Genomic DNA, 13,660 nt, shown 5'->3' on the forward strand with positions numbered 1-13,660 from the left:
AATAAATTAAACTTAGTGAACCCAACCATCCATCTGTTATTTTGTATTTGCTAACTTTGTTATCACTGTTGTTGTCTCCTGTCCTCTCCTCTCCTGTCCTCCCCTCTCCTCTCTCCTCTCTCCTACAGGATAATGTGTGAGACAGTGCGCTATGAAAGACACGATGCCAATGAAGTGCTCTACTAGTAAGTACCCTTGTACATCCATTCTTAATAAATCATATGTAGATATTCTCTGCCGGAAGCCTTTACACTAGACATTGTCAGAGTCCAACTTATTGACATGCAGCGATTATGGCCCCTTAATGACGCACAGCGAAATTAATGATTTAATCGATGCTAATGAAAACAAATGGTTGTGAGCATCGACGCAGTCACCAGATATCCTCTATGTGCTACCTAGTAGTGAATCTAAACCACTGAAGCAGAGAGACCTGCAAGGTATTCCGGAACAATTGAATTTGGCCTACTTTACAAGTCATTGAGTTGTGGTTGATTACAAAATTAAGCTTTAATTGCTACCAAAACCTCGTCTTGGATGGTTAGCTCCTGGCTAGCTAGGCCATTTGAGGTAGTCCTCTGTATGGTTAGCTCCTGGCAAGCTAGGACATTTGAGGTAATCCTCTGCATGTTGTCTTCCAATCCACACTAAAAAGATAGTGGGGTGTCTTGAGAGGGTTGAAAAGGCTTAACGTGTGTGTGTGTGTGCGCGACTGTGTGTGTGTGTGCGCGACTGTGTGTGTGTGTGCTTGCGCGACTGTGTGTGTGTGCTTTGCATATTACTGCCTTAATGTTGCTGGACCCCAGGAAGAGTATCTGCTGCCTTAGAAGGAACTAATGGGGATCTCTAATGAATACAAATACTGTGCAGTGAGCTTTTTGGGGTGGTGCGTCAGAAGAAAGGGGCCCTCTGGGTTCCCCTGGCACAGTTTAGTTCTCCTGTTGGCACTGTCCGCTCCATTGTTCTTCCCCAAGACATCCTGTTATGAGGCTGAGCCAGAGACCCTCCTGGATACACACACACACACACACACACACACACTGGAAGACACACATACACTTGACAAGAGGTTTAGCTGTTGTCATCCATCTCTGAAGAGAAATAATGACCTATATAGACGGGGGTTCATCTCATTAAGAGGGAACTGATTAGAGGACCTGCCTCATTTAGATGAGAGCAGGGCTGTCCCAGAATGCCCTATAGTCAGAGGACACACACACACAGTTGTGCAAACACACACACACACACACACAGTTGCTCCCATTGGCCAAAAGTAGTAGTGGCGAGATGAGAGAGGGGGCGTCTGGTACCCTGCTGGTAGCTTGGGGCTAGTGTGACGACACTTTCAGCAGTCTCTCGCTACCCACTGTGTGTTTGTGTATTACTGTGTGTAAGTGTGCACGTGTCTGCCTGTGGTCATGTGTAATGTTTACGTAGTATGCATGTATGCATGCATGACTATTATTGGGCAGGGTAGGGGATTCCTCTTGTAGATGTTCAGACTGTTGTTCTTCCTGGATAAGTGCTGGGAGCAGACAGTGGGAAAATAAGATGCAGTCTCCCCCTGTGGAGAATCTGATTAAGGATCTTTAGCTGTAGTGGTGCCCTTTACCTTTTCTATTTTTAACAATGAGTTCTGTCTACCTGGGGACTATAAGGAGTTAAAGTTAGATAGAAATACTGATGGCCCCCTTTTGACAATTCCTGAGATGGAGGCATAGACATTACATTTTAGATAGGGAGGTGAAGGACTGTCAATTATTACAAGACTAAGCAACTCTTATCTCACATCCACTCCAATTCTGTCCTAACCTGAAACCCAGAAGTGAGGTTGATAGTGTGTATGCTACAGGCAATGCACCGCCATCTTAGTACATCAGTTTATAAACCCAGAGTATTTCACTTGACAGGAATTGATTATACCCCCCAGCAGTCCTCATCTCTGGGTTTCCCTCTTTCCTGATGTGTGCCTCTGGGTGTGGGTGTGTGTGTGTGTGTGTGTGTGTGTGTGTGTCTGTCTTCCTCTGTGTGAGTGTGTCCAACTTACCCTGTGTGTGTGTGCAGCGCTCGCACACAGCTGATTGAAAGTTTTCCCATCACCAGCTCCTACTCCCACCAGGGTCCGACTGTAATCAGCTGGGAACGTGCCCGCTCGCTTCTGGAAACAAGGTCATCTGATCTGGGAAGAGAACTGGGAGAAATAACTTGTCCCATCCAGACAACGCTCAGGGAACATTGCATTTACATCTTTCTGAATGTGCAGATCTAGATTGAGAAGAGTTTTGTTTACTATAAGAAACACCACTGTAATGGACTAAATGCACTGTAAAGATGCTTGGACAAAGACGGTTGATTCAACGTGTCAGCTGAGTGATGGCAATACTGGCTGATGGCAATGAGAGTGATGGTCTCTGTCGGAACTGGGGAGTGTCATGTCAGTATTGGGGTTATCAATATATTTTAGATATGAATATATTTAGTATAGTTTTATGTCACCAAATAACTGATTTTAACACTGTTTTGCAATGAAGGTCTAAAGTATCCTCAACAGCACTCTGTAGGGTAGCACCATGGTGTAGCCAGAGGACAGCTATTTTCCGTCCTCTGGGTACATTGACTTCAATACAGAACTTAGGAGGCTCATGGTTCTCAAAAATTAATGAACTGTGTGCTTGTGATCAGGGGTGTATTCATTCCGCTAATTCTGTTTTGTGAAACATTTCTTAAATGGAAGCAAACAGATCGAAACGGGATGGACCTACCTGAATTTGTCCAATAAAAACTCTCGTTTTAGTTGCAAATTGTTTGCAACTGTTTGGACTAATGATTACACCCTAGATCCGCTAGATGCAGGCAAGAGTGTGCAAGGTGGTATTGAATATGTCACTGTCTGTCACCTTGATTACTACAATTTGTCTCTCAACCTGTGCACCTACGTTATAAACTTTCATTTGTAGGCTCCGTTTTTAGCAACCTCATGATGGGTATAGGGCAAATTTGAGTATCATGTAGTAGCCTAAACCTATCAATGTTACATTGAACTGGGTGAATGGAATATGAATGACAGTCATCCAATATGCTGTAATAGAAATAAGGCCATGCCATTAAAATAAATATGTCCTCCCTAATCTTAAACGGAACAGCAAAAGTATTCAGACCCCTTGGATTTCTTCACATTTTGTGTTACAAACTGGGATTAAAATGGATTTGTCCTTTTTAGTCAACAATATACACAAAATACTCTGTCAAAGTGGAACATTTTAATTGTTTTTTAGGATGAAAGAAAATGATATATACACTACCAGTCAAAAGTTTTAGAACACCTCATTCAAGGGTTTTCTTTATTTTTACTATTTTCTACATTGTAGAATTATAGTGAAGACGTCAAAATTATGGAATCATGTAGTAACCAAAAAAAGTGTTAAACAAATCAAAATATATTTTATATTTGAGATTCTTCAAATAGCCACCCTTTGCCTTGATGACAGCTTTGCACATGCTTGGCATTCTCTCAACCAGGAATGCTTTTCCAACTGTCTTGAAGGAGTTCCCACATATGCTGAGCACTTGTAGGCTGCTTTTCCTTCACTCTGTGTTCCAACTCATCCCAAACCATCTAAATTTGGTGGAGGACGGAGGACGGAGGACTGTGGAAGCCAGGTAATCGGATGCAGCACTCCATCACTCTCCTTCTTGGTAAAATAGCCCTTACACAGCCTGGAGGTGTGTTGGGTCATTGTCCTGTTGAAAAACAAATGATAGTCCCACTAAGCCCAAACCGGATGGGATGGCGTATCACTGCAGAATGCTGTGGTAGCCATGCTGGTTAAGTGTGCCTTGAATTCTAAATAAATCGCAGACAATGTCTGCAAAGCACCCCCACACCATAACACTACCTCCTCCATGCTTTACGTTGGGAAATACACATGCAGAGATCATCTGGTCACCCACACCGCATCTCACAAAGACGTGGCGGTTTGAACCAAAAATCTCAAATTTGGACTCCAGACCAAAGGACAAATTTCCACCGATCTAACATCCATTGCTCATGTTTCTTGGCCCAAGCAAGTCTCATCATCTTATTGGTGTCATTTAGTAGTGGTGTCTTTGCAGCAATTCAACCATGAATGCCTGATTCATACAGTCTCCTCTGAACAGTTGATGTTGAGATGTGTCTGTTACTTTAACTCTGTGAAGCATTTATTTGAGCTGCAATGTCTGGTGACTCTAATGAACTTATCTTCTGCAGCAGAGGTAACTCTGGGTCTTTCATTCCTGTGGCGGTCCTCATGAGAGCCAGTTTCATCATCAAATTTCTTGAAATGTTCTGTATTGACTAACCTTCTTGTCTTAAAGTAATGATGGACTGTTGTTTCTCTTTGCTTATTTGAGCTGTTCTTGCCATAATATGGACTTGGTCTTTTACCAAATAGGGCTATCTTCTGTATACCCCCCTACCTTGTCACAACACAACTGATTAGCTCAAACACATTAAGAAGGAAATAAATACCACAAATTAACTTTTAAGAAGGCACACCTGTTAATTGAAATGCATTCCAGGTGACTACCTCATGAAGCTGGTTGAGAGAATGGCAAGAGTGTGCAAAGCTGTCATCAAGGCAAAGGGTGGCAATTTGAAGAATCTCAAATATAAAGTATATTTTGATTTGTTTAACACTTTTTTGGTTACTACATGATTCCATATGTGTTATTTCATAGTTTTGATGTCATCACTATTATTCTACAATGTAGAAAATAGTAAAAAATCAAGAAAAACCCTTGAATGAGTGGGTGTTCTAAAACCTTTTGACCGGTAGTGTATAACTAAAATATAGTCATTGCATACTGTAAGTATTCAGCCCCTTTGTTTAGGCAAGCCTAAATTAGTAAAGGTGTAAAATGTAGCTTAACAAATCACAAAGTTACATGTACTCTGTGTGAAATAATAATAGGGGTTGACATGATTTTTAAGTGACTAACCATTCTGTCCCACATACATACATACATACATACATACATACATACATACATACATACATACATACATACATACATACATACAGTTGAAGTCGGAAGTTTACATACACCTTAGCCAAATACATTTAAACTCAGCTTTTCACAATTCCTGACATTTAATCCTAGTAAAAATTCCCTGTCTTAGGTCGGTTAGAATCACCACTGTATTTTAAGAATGTGAAATGTCAGAATAATAGTAGAGTGATTTATTTAAGCTTTTATTTCTTTCATCACGTTCCCAGTGGGTCAGAAGTTTACATACACTCAATTAGTATTTGGTAGCATTGCCTTTAAATTGTTTAACTTGGGTCAAACGTTTCGGGTAGCCTTCCACAAGCTTCCCACAATAAGTTGGGTGAATTTTGGCCCATTCCTCCGGACAGAGCTGGTGTAACTGAGTCAGGTTTGTAGGCCTCCTTGCTCGCACACGCTTTTTCAGTTCTGCCCACACATTTTCTATAGGATTGAGGTCAGGGCTTTGTGATGGCCACTCCAATACCTTGACTTTGTTGTCCTTAAGCCATTTTGCCACAACTTTGGAAGTATGTTTGGGGTCATTGTCCATTTGGAAGACTCATTTGTGGCCAAGCTTTGACTTCCTGACTGATGTCTTGAGATGTTGCTTCAATATATCCACATCCTCATGATGCCATCTATTTTGTGAAGTGCACCAGTCCCTCCTGCAGCAAAGCACCCCCACAGCATGATGCTGCCACCCCCGTGTTTCACGGTTGGGATGGTGTTCTTCGGCTTGCAAGTGCCCCCTTTTTCCTCCAAACATAACGATGGTCATTATGGCCAAACAGTTCTATTTTTGTTTCATCAGACCAGAGGACATTTCTCCAAAAAGTACTGTCTTTGTCCCCATGTGCAGTTGCAAACAGTAGTCTGGCTTTTTTATGGCGGTTTTGGAGCAGTTTCTTCTTCCTTGCTGAGCGTCCTTTCAGGTTATGTCGATATAGGACTCGTTTTACTGTGGATATAGATACTTTTGTACATGTTTCCTCCAGCATCTTCACAAGGTCCTTTGCTGCTGTTCTGGGATTGATTTGCACTTTTGGCACCAAAGTACGTTCATCTCTAGGAGACATAACGCGTCTCCTTCCAGAGCGGTATGACGGCTGCGTGGTCCCATGGTGTTTATACTTGCGTACTATTGTTTGTACAGATGAACGTGGTACCTTCAGGCATTTGGAAATTGCTCCCAAGGATGAACCAGACTTGTGGAGGTCTACAATTTCTTTTCTGGCTGATTTCTTTTGATTTCCCATGATGTCAAGCAAAGAGGCACTGAGTTGGAAGGTAGGCCTTGAAATACATCCACAGGTACATCTCCAATTACATTTACATTTATGTCATTTAGCAGACGCTCTTATCCAGAGCGACTTACAAATTGGTGCATTCACCTTATGATAGCCAGTGGGACAACCACTTTACAATTTATTTAATTATATATATTTCTTTCTTTTATTTGTATTTTTTATGTTATTATTTTTGTTTTATTTCTCTTTATAATTTTATTTTATTCCTTTTATATTTGTTTTATTATTATTATTATTATTATTATTATTATTATTATTATTATTTATTTATTTTTGTGGGGGGGGGGGGGTAGAAGGATTACTTTTATACTATCCCAGGTATTCCTTAAATAGGTAGGGTTTCAAGTGTCTCCGGAAGGTGGTCAGTGACTCCACTGTCCTGGCGTCGTGAGGGAGCTTGTTCCACCATTGGGGTGCCAGAGCAGCGAACAGTTTTGACTGGGCTGAGCGGGAACTGTGCTTCCACAGAGGTAGGGGGACCAGCAGGCCAGAGGTGTAAGAACGCAATGCCCTCGTTTGGGTGTAGGGACTGATCAGAGCCTGAAGGTAAGCAGGTGCCGTTCCCCTCACAGCTCCGTAGGCAAGAACCATGGTCTTGTAGCAGATGCGAGCTTCAACTGGAAGCCAGTGGAGTGTGCAGAGGAGCGGGGTGACATGAGAGAACTTGGGAAGGTTGAACACCAGACGAGTTGCAGCATTCTGGATGAGTTGTAGGGGTTTAATGGCACAGGCAGGGAGCCCAGCCAACAGCGAGTTGCAGTAATTCAGACGGGAGATTACAAGTGCCTGGATTAGGACCTGTTCCGCTTCCTGTGTAAGGTAGGGTCGTACTCTGCGAATGTTGTAGAGCATGAACCTACAGGATCGGGTCACCGCTTTGATGTTAGAGGAGAACGACAGGGTGTTGTCCAGGGTCACGCCAAGGTTCTTTGCACTCTGGGAGGAGGACACAATGGAGTTGTCAACCGTGATGGCGAGATCATGGAACAGGCAGTCCTTCCCCGGGAGGAAGAGCAGCTCCGTCTTGCCAAGGTTCAGCTTGAGGTGGTGATCCGTCATCCATACTGATATGTCTGCCAGACATGCAGAGATGCGATTCGCCACCTGGTTATCAGAAGGGGGAAAGGAGAAGATTAGTTGTGTGTCGTCAGCGTAGCAATGATAGGAGAGGCCATGTGAGGATATGACAGAGCCAAGTGACTTGGTGTATAGGGAGAATAGGAGAGGGCCTAGAACTGAGCCCTGGTTGACACCAGTGGTGAGAGCACGTGGTGCGGAGACAGCTTCTCGCCACGCCACTTGGTAGGAGCGACCGGTCAGGTAGGACGCAATCCAAGAGTGAGCCGCGCCGGAGATGCCCAGCTCGGAGAGGGTGGAGAGGAGGATCTGATGGTTCACAGTATCAAAGGCAGCAGGCGGGTCTAGAAGGACAAGAGCAGAGGAGAGAGAGTTAGCTTTAGCAGTGCGGAGAGCCTCCGTGACACAGGGAAGAGCAGTCTCAGTTGAATGACCAGTCTTGAAACCTGACTGGTTTGGATCAAGAAGGTCATTCTGAGAGAGATAGCAAGAGAGTTGGCTAAAGACGGCACGCTCAATAGTTTTGGAGAGAAAAGAAAGAAGGGATACTGGTCTGTAGTTGTTGACATCAGAGGGATCAAGTGTTGGTTTTTTGAGAAGGGGTGCAACTCTCGCTCTCTTGAAGACGGAAGGGACATAGCCAGCGGTCAAGGATGAGTTGATCAGCGAGGTGAGGTAAGGGAGAAGGTCACCGGAGATGGTCTGGAGAAGAGAGGAGGGGATAGGGTCAAGCGGGCAGGTTGTTGGGCAGCCTGCCGTCAAAAGTCGCAAGATTTTATCTGGAGAGAGAGGGGAGAAAGAAGTCAAAGCATAGGGTAGGGCAGTGTGAGCAGGTCCAGCAGTGTCATTTGACTTAACAAACGAGGATCGGATGTCGTCAACCTTCTTTTCAAAATGGTTGATGAAGTCATCCACAGAGAGGGAGGAGGGGGGAGGGGGAGGATTCAGCAGGGAGGAGAATGTGGCAAAGAGCTTCCTAGGGTTAGAGGCAGATGCTTGGAATTTAGAGTGGTAGAAAGTGGCCTTAGCAGCAGAAACAGATGAAGAAAATGTAGAGAGGAGGGAGTGAAAAGATGCCAGGTCCGCAGGGAGTCTAGTTTTCTTCCATTTCCGCTCAGCTGCCCGGAGCTCTGTTCTGTGAGCTCGCAATGAGTCATCAAGCCACGGAGCTGGAGGGGAGGACCGAGCCGGCCGGGAGGATAGGGGACATAGAGAGTCAAAGGATGCAGAAGGGGAGGAGAGGAGGGTTGAGGAGGCAGAATCAGGAGATTGGAGGGAGAAGGATTGAGCAGAGGGAAGAGATGATGGGATGGAAGAGGAGAGAGTAGCGGGAGAGAGAGAGCCAAGGTTGCGACGGCGCATTACCATCTGTGTAGGGGCAGAGTGAGTAGTGTTGGAGGAGAGCGAGAGAGAAAAGGATACAAAGTAGTGGTCGGAGACATGGAGGGGAGTTGCAGTGAGATTAGTAGAAGAACAGCATCTAGTAAAGATGAGGTCAAGCGTATTGCCTGCCTTGTGAGTAGTGGGGGACGGTGAGAGGGTGAGGTCAAAAGAGGAGAGGAGTGGAAAGAAGGAGGCAGAGAGAAATGAGTCAAATGTAGACGTAGGGAGGTTGAAATCCCCCAGAACTGTGAGGGGTGAGCCATCCTCAGGAAAGGAACTTATCAAGGCGTCAAGCTCATTGATGAACTCTCCAAGGGAACCTGGAGGGCGATAGATGACAAGGATATTAAGCTTAAATGGGCTAGTGACTGTGACAGCATGGAATTCAAATGAGGAGATAGACAGATGGGTCAGGGGAAAAATTGAGAATGTCCACTTGGGAGAGATGAGGATTCCTGTGCCACCACCCCGCTGACCAGATGCTCTCGGGGTATGCGAGAACACATGGTCAGACGAGGAGAGAGCAGTAGGAGTAGCAGTGTTTTCTGTGGTAATCCATGTTTCCGTCAGCGCCAAGAAGTCGAGGAACTCTGCCTTGTTGGCAGCAGAACGGCAGTTCCAGAGGCTGCCTGAGACCTGGAACTCCACGTGGGTGGTGCGTGCAGGGACCACCAGGTTAGAGAGGCAGCAGCCACGCGGTGTGAGGCGTTTGTGTAGCCTGTGCGGAGAGGAGAGAACAGGGATAGGCAGAGGCATAGTTGACAGGCTGCAGCAGATGGCTACAATAATGCAGAGGAGATCGGAATGAAATGAACTAAACATCTGGGAAAGGAGAGAGCGGGGCCTCCCTCACCACAACTCCCAAATATAACTCTCCCAACTTCCACCTCAGAAACTATAATTGTTGTAAACTACAGCAGTTCAATGTTTTCTAGGAATAGACTAACTTAGTTTATTCAGCTAGCTAACTAGGTGCAGTATTATTCCGTGAAAATCGTCCAGGCACTTAGTCATAAGACGCCACAGCCAGCTAGCATGCCGGACTCCAACAACACGGTTTAGTGCCAATACTCGGCCACAACAAACCACCAGTCTATCAACACGCAAACAGATCGTTCGTGTCCGTGTCTAACGTTGTGGGTTAGTCCCGACAGCTTGAGCGAGTCCGTCGTCAACTTATTCAGCCAGTTAGTTAGCTAGAATAGTTAGCAAACTAGCTAGCCATTGCTTTCAGACAAAGAAGAACCCCTCCTTTCACGGCACGAACACACAGAGAGAGCCAAACTAACGTTAACTAGTCACCCATGTCCCGAATTCCTTGAACAACTCGGGCTATCAATATGTAAAAAACAAAACACAAATGTAGGTTATGACTTACCCCTAGCAGCTACTGTTAGCAAGCCAAGTGCAAAGCTAGCCACTGAATTGACTCAGCCAGTTCGCGTCTGTTCGCTCGGTCGTTCCAGCTATTGTTTACTAGTAGCCATCCAGGTAGCAACAAGCTAGCTAAATTTCAAGCACAGTAGCCACTTGCTACCTAACGTTAACGGTTCAGACAATGAGGTTAGAAAACAGTTGAATGGTAGGCAATTATTGTATGTAATTATATTGTAGGCAGCCAGCTGGCGTAATTACAGGCACTCTCAGGCGTGAAACAACTATACCGTTGCTAATAGCTACTCGCCAGCTAGTCCAGGTGGTGGGTTAGCTAGCTAGCTTCGTGCTACACCGGGCATAGCCGAATACAATACTAACCTACAATAATTACATACAACAACCCACGATAACTACCTACAATACCTAACTACAATCTAAATACATAGTTTAAGCCTTACTCGACAAAGCCCAAGCTATGTATAAAGCCAAGCTTACCCGACGCCAAGCTTACCCGACGACCTCCTCCTTCCTTCCAGATGAGAGCAAAAACAGTCATGCGTGCATGCATTTTTTGTGTATGGGTGGTCCCGGGGATCGAACCCACTACCTTGGCGTTACAAGCGCCGTGCTCTACCAGCTGAGCTACAGAGGACCATCTGTAAGGTCCCTCCGTCAAGTATTGAATTTCAAGCACAGATTCAACTACAAAGACCAGGGAGCTTTTAGAAATTATCATAAAAAAGGTCAGTGATTGGTGGATGTGTAACAATAACAAATCAGACATTGAATATATCTTTAAGCATGGTCAAGTTACTTATGTTATTAAACCACCCAGACACCTCAAGGATAGTCGTCCTTCTGAACTGAGCTGCAGGACCAGAATGAAACTGCTCAGGGATGTCACCGTGAGGCCATTGGTGATTTTAAAACCGCTACAGAGTTCAATGGCTGTGAAAACAGAACTGAAGATGGATCAACAACATTGTAGTGAATCCCCAATCATTACCTAACTGACAGAGTGAAAAGAAGAATACAAATATTCCAAAACATGCATCTTGTACGCATCTAGGCGCTAAAGTAATACTGCAAAAAACATGACAAAGGAATACACTTTTTGGCCTAAATACAAAGCCCTGTTTGGGGCAAATCCAACACATCACTGAGTAACTGCCTCCTTATTTTCAAGCATGGTGGTGGCTGCATCATCGTATGAGTATGCTTGACATCGGCAAATACCTTTTCAGGATAAAAAGAAACAGAATGGAGCTAAGCACAGGCAAAAACCTAGAGCAAAACCTGCTTCAGTCTGCTTTACACCAGACACTGGGAGAGGAATTCACCTTTCAGCAGGACAATAACCTACAACACAAAGCCAAATCTAAACTGGATATGCTTACCAAGAAGACATTGAATGTTCCTGAGTGGCCAAATTACAGTTTTTACTTAAATCTGCTTGAAATACTGTGGCAAGACTTGAAAAATGCTGTCTAGCCATGACCCCCAACTTCTTGACAGAGCTTGACGAATTTAACAGAATAATGGGCAAATATTGCACAATCCAGGTGTGCAAAGCTCTTATAGACTTACCCAAGAAGACTCACAGCTGTAATCGATGCCAAAGGTTTTCCTAACATGTATTGACTCAGGGAGCTGAATACTTATGTAACGACAATTCCTTCGACCTCATGGCTTGGTTTTTGCTCTGATATGCACTGTCAACTGTGGGACCTTTATATAGACAGGTGTGTGCCTTTCCAAATCGTGTCCAATCAATAGAATTTACCACAGGTGGACTCCAATCAAGTTGTAGAAACATCTCAAGGATGATCAATAGAAACAGGATGTACCGGAGCTCAATTTCGAGTCTCATAGCAAAGGGTCTGAATACTTATGTAAAAAGGAATTTGTGTTTTTTATTTTATTTTGCAAAAAATTCAACAAACCTGTTTTCGATTTTTAATTATGGGGTAGATTGATTTTTATTTTTTATTTAATCAATTTTAGAATAAAGCTGTAACGTAACAATGTGGAAAAAGGGAAGGGGTCTGAATACTCTGCGAATGCACTGTATACTGTAGTTTAGCAGACACACCCCTTTAGAAATAGGCTCGGGCTGTCCCCCCCCCCCACCCCCCCACCCCAACATCATTTGATCATCATAACATTTCCTTTCCAGCTTCTAACACCCAGAGACCCTCAGCTCCTCTCCTACCTTACATCCTGTCTCTAGATGTGGTGTATGGGCTTGTCATCACTGAGCGCTTCTCAGACGATTGTTTCGCCAAACATGCTCATGACCCAGTTCAGTCAAGCTGTCGTGGCGCATAAGTATCTCATGTCTTCTTTTTGTTCTGTGCTCCTCTCCTCCTCAGCAATGTGCAAGGGAGCTAGCGCCTCTACGTGCGATTTAATAATTGAACATATAATTTGTGACTGCGAGGGAGGAGAGGAGGACGATAAAGGGGGGAACGAGTGCATCAGGGGAAAGGAGGGAAAATGGAGGAGAGAGAAATGGGGAGGGAAGCAGGATTCACACTGCATCACTAGGGTGTGCTATACTCAGCCTCATTAGCTCCAGAATGAAGGTGTGGAGAGAAGGAAGACGGGGGTTGGAGGGACTACTTTGTTCTCAATGATGAGAAACTCTCACTCACTATAATCTCTCGCTCTATGTCTCTCTTTATAAGTGTGCTTGTGCATGTTCGCTTGTCTGTTTGTTTGGGCGTGCATTCATTCCCATCCATCCCATCCTCTCTAAATGTGAGTGGGACACAAACCTTGGGCATGCCATATTTGCCATCGATGGATTTCCTACAGACTACCTTTCAGAGCTCTCCCCTGGTGGGACTCGATAAATACGCTGACCAATAATTACACATGACTGGCTGATTAGCACTAGATTTAAAGGGAACCCAATGGCAAGACAGGCACTTTAATAGCACATGCAGCATGTACAGGGTAGTGTGCAGCAACATCAATCTGCTCTGTAGTTAGTGTAAGACTGAACTATGATGATGAACTATGACGTGTCCATTGAACTCATACAGGTATTGTATCTTAATTTGTTCACTCTGTTGTCGCAGATAATTTTCCTGCGCCACAGGATTTATATCAATTCACTTCAGTTCTCTTTCTCCCTCGCTCGCTTAAACGCTAATGCACCAGACATAATAAATGTCCTACTGCTGTAGGTCCTATCAAAACTGATTTCCTGTTAGAATGTATTTATTTTTTAATAATCAAATCCTCCTGCTGCAGGATTAGTTTACTCCTGCGATGAAAGTTCTCCCATCTCCACTGAGGAACTCTGGAGCTCTATCGGAGTGACCATCAGGTTCTTGGTCACCTCCTTGATCAAGGCCCTTCTCCCCCGATTGCTCAGTTTGGCCGGGCGGACAGCTCTAGGAAGAGTCTTGGTCACTGTGTTCTTGGGGACCTTCAATGCTGCAGACATTTTGTTGGTACCCTTCCCCAGATCTGTGCCT

At 44.4% G+C, this 13,660-nt stretch overlaps 1 protein-coding gene across 4 annotated transcripts in view; it reads left to right on the forward strand.

Moving 5' to 3' along the window:
• The window catches only part of LOC311107821 (rap guanine nucleotide exchange factor 2-like), a gene marked incomplete at its 3' end in the record, with an annotated part of 149,212 nt that overhangs the window by 46,090 nt on the left and 89,462 nt on the right, over nucleotides 1–13,660 (forward strand). For all 4 annotated transcript variants that reach the window (XM_084150379.1, XM_084150380.1, XM_084150381.1 and 1 more), the window contains exon 3: nucleotides 129–185. In XM_084150379.1, the coding sequence (XP_084006505.1) occupies nucleotides 129–185 (57 nt within the window). The remainder of the gene's footprint in view (nucleotides 1–128; nucleotides 186–13,660) is intronic.

The sequence above is a fragment of the Coregonus lavaretus genome (genome assembly GCF_964263955.1).
Source record: "Coregonus lavaretus genome assembly, chromosome: 32".
Taxonomy (NCBI): Eukaryota; Metazoa; Chordata; class Actinopteri; order Salmoniformes; family Salmonidae; genus Coregonus; species Coregonus lavaretus.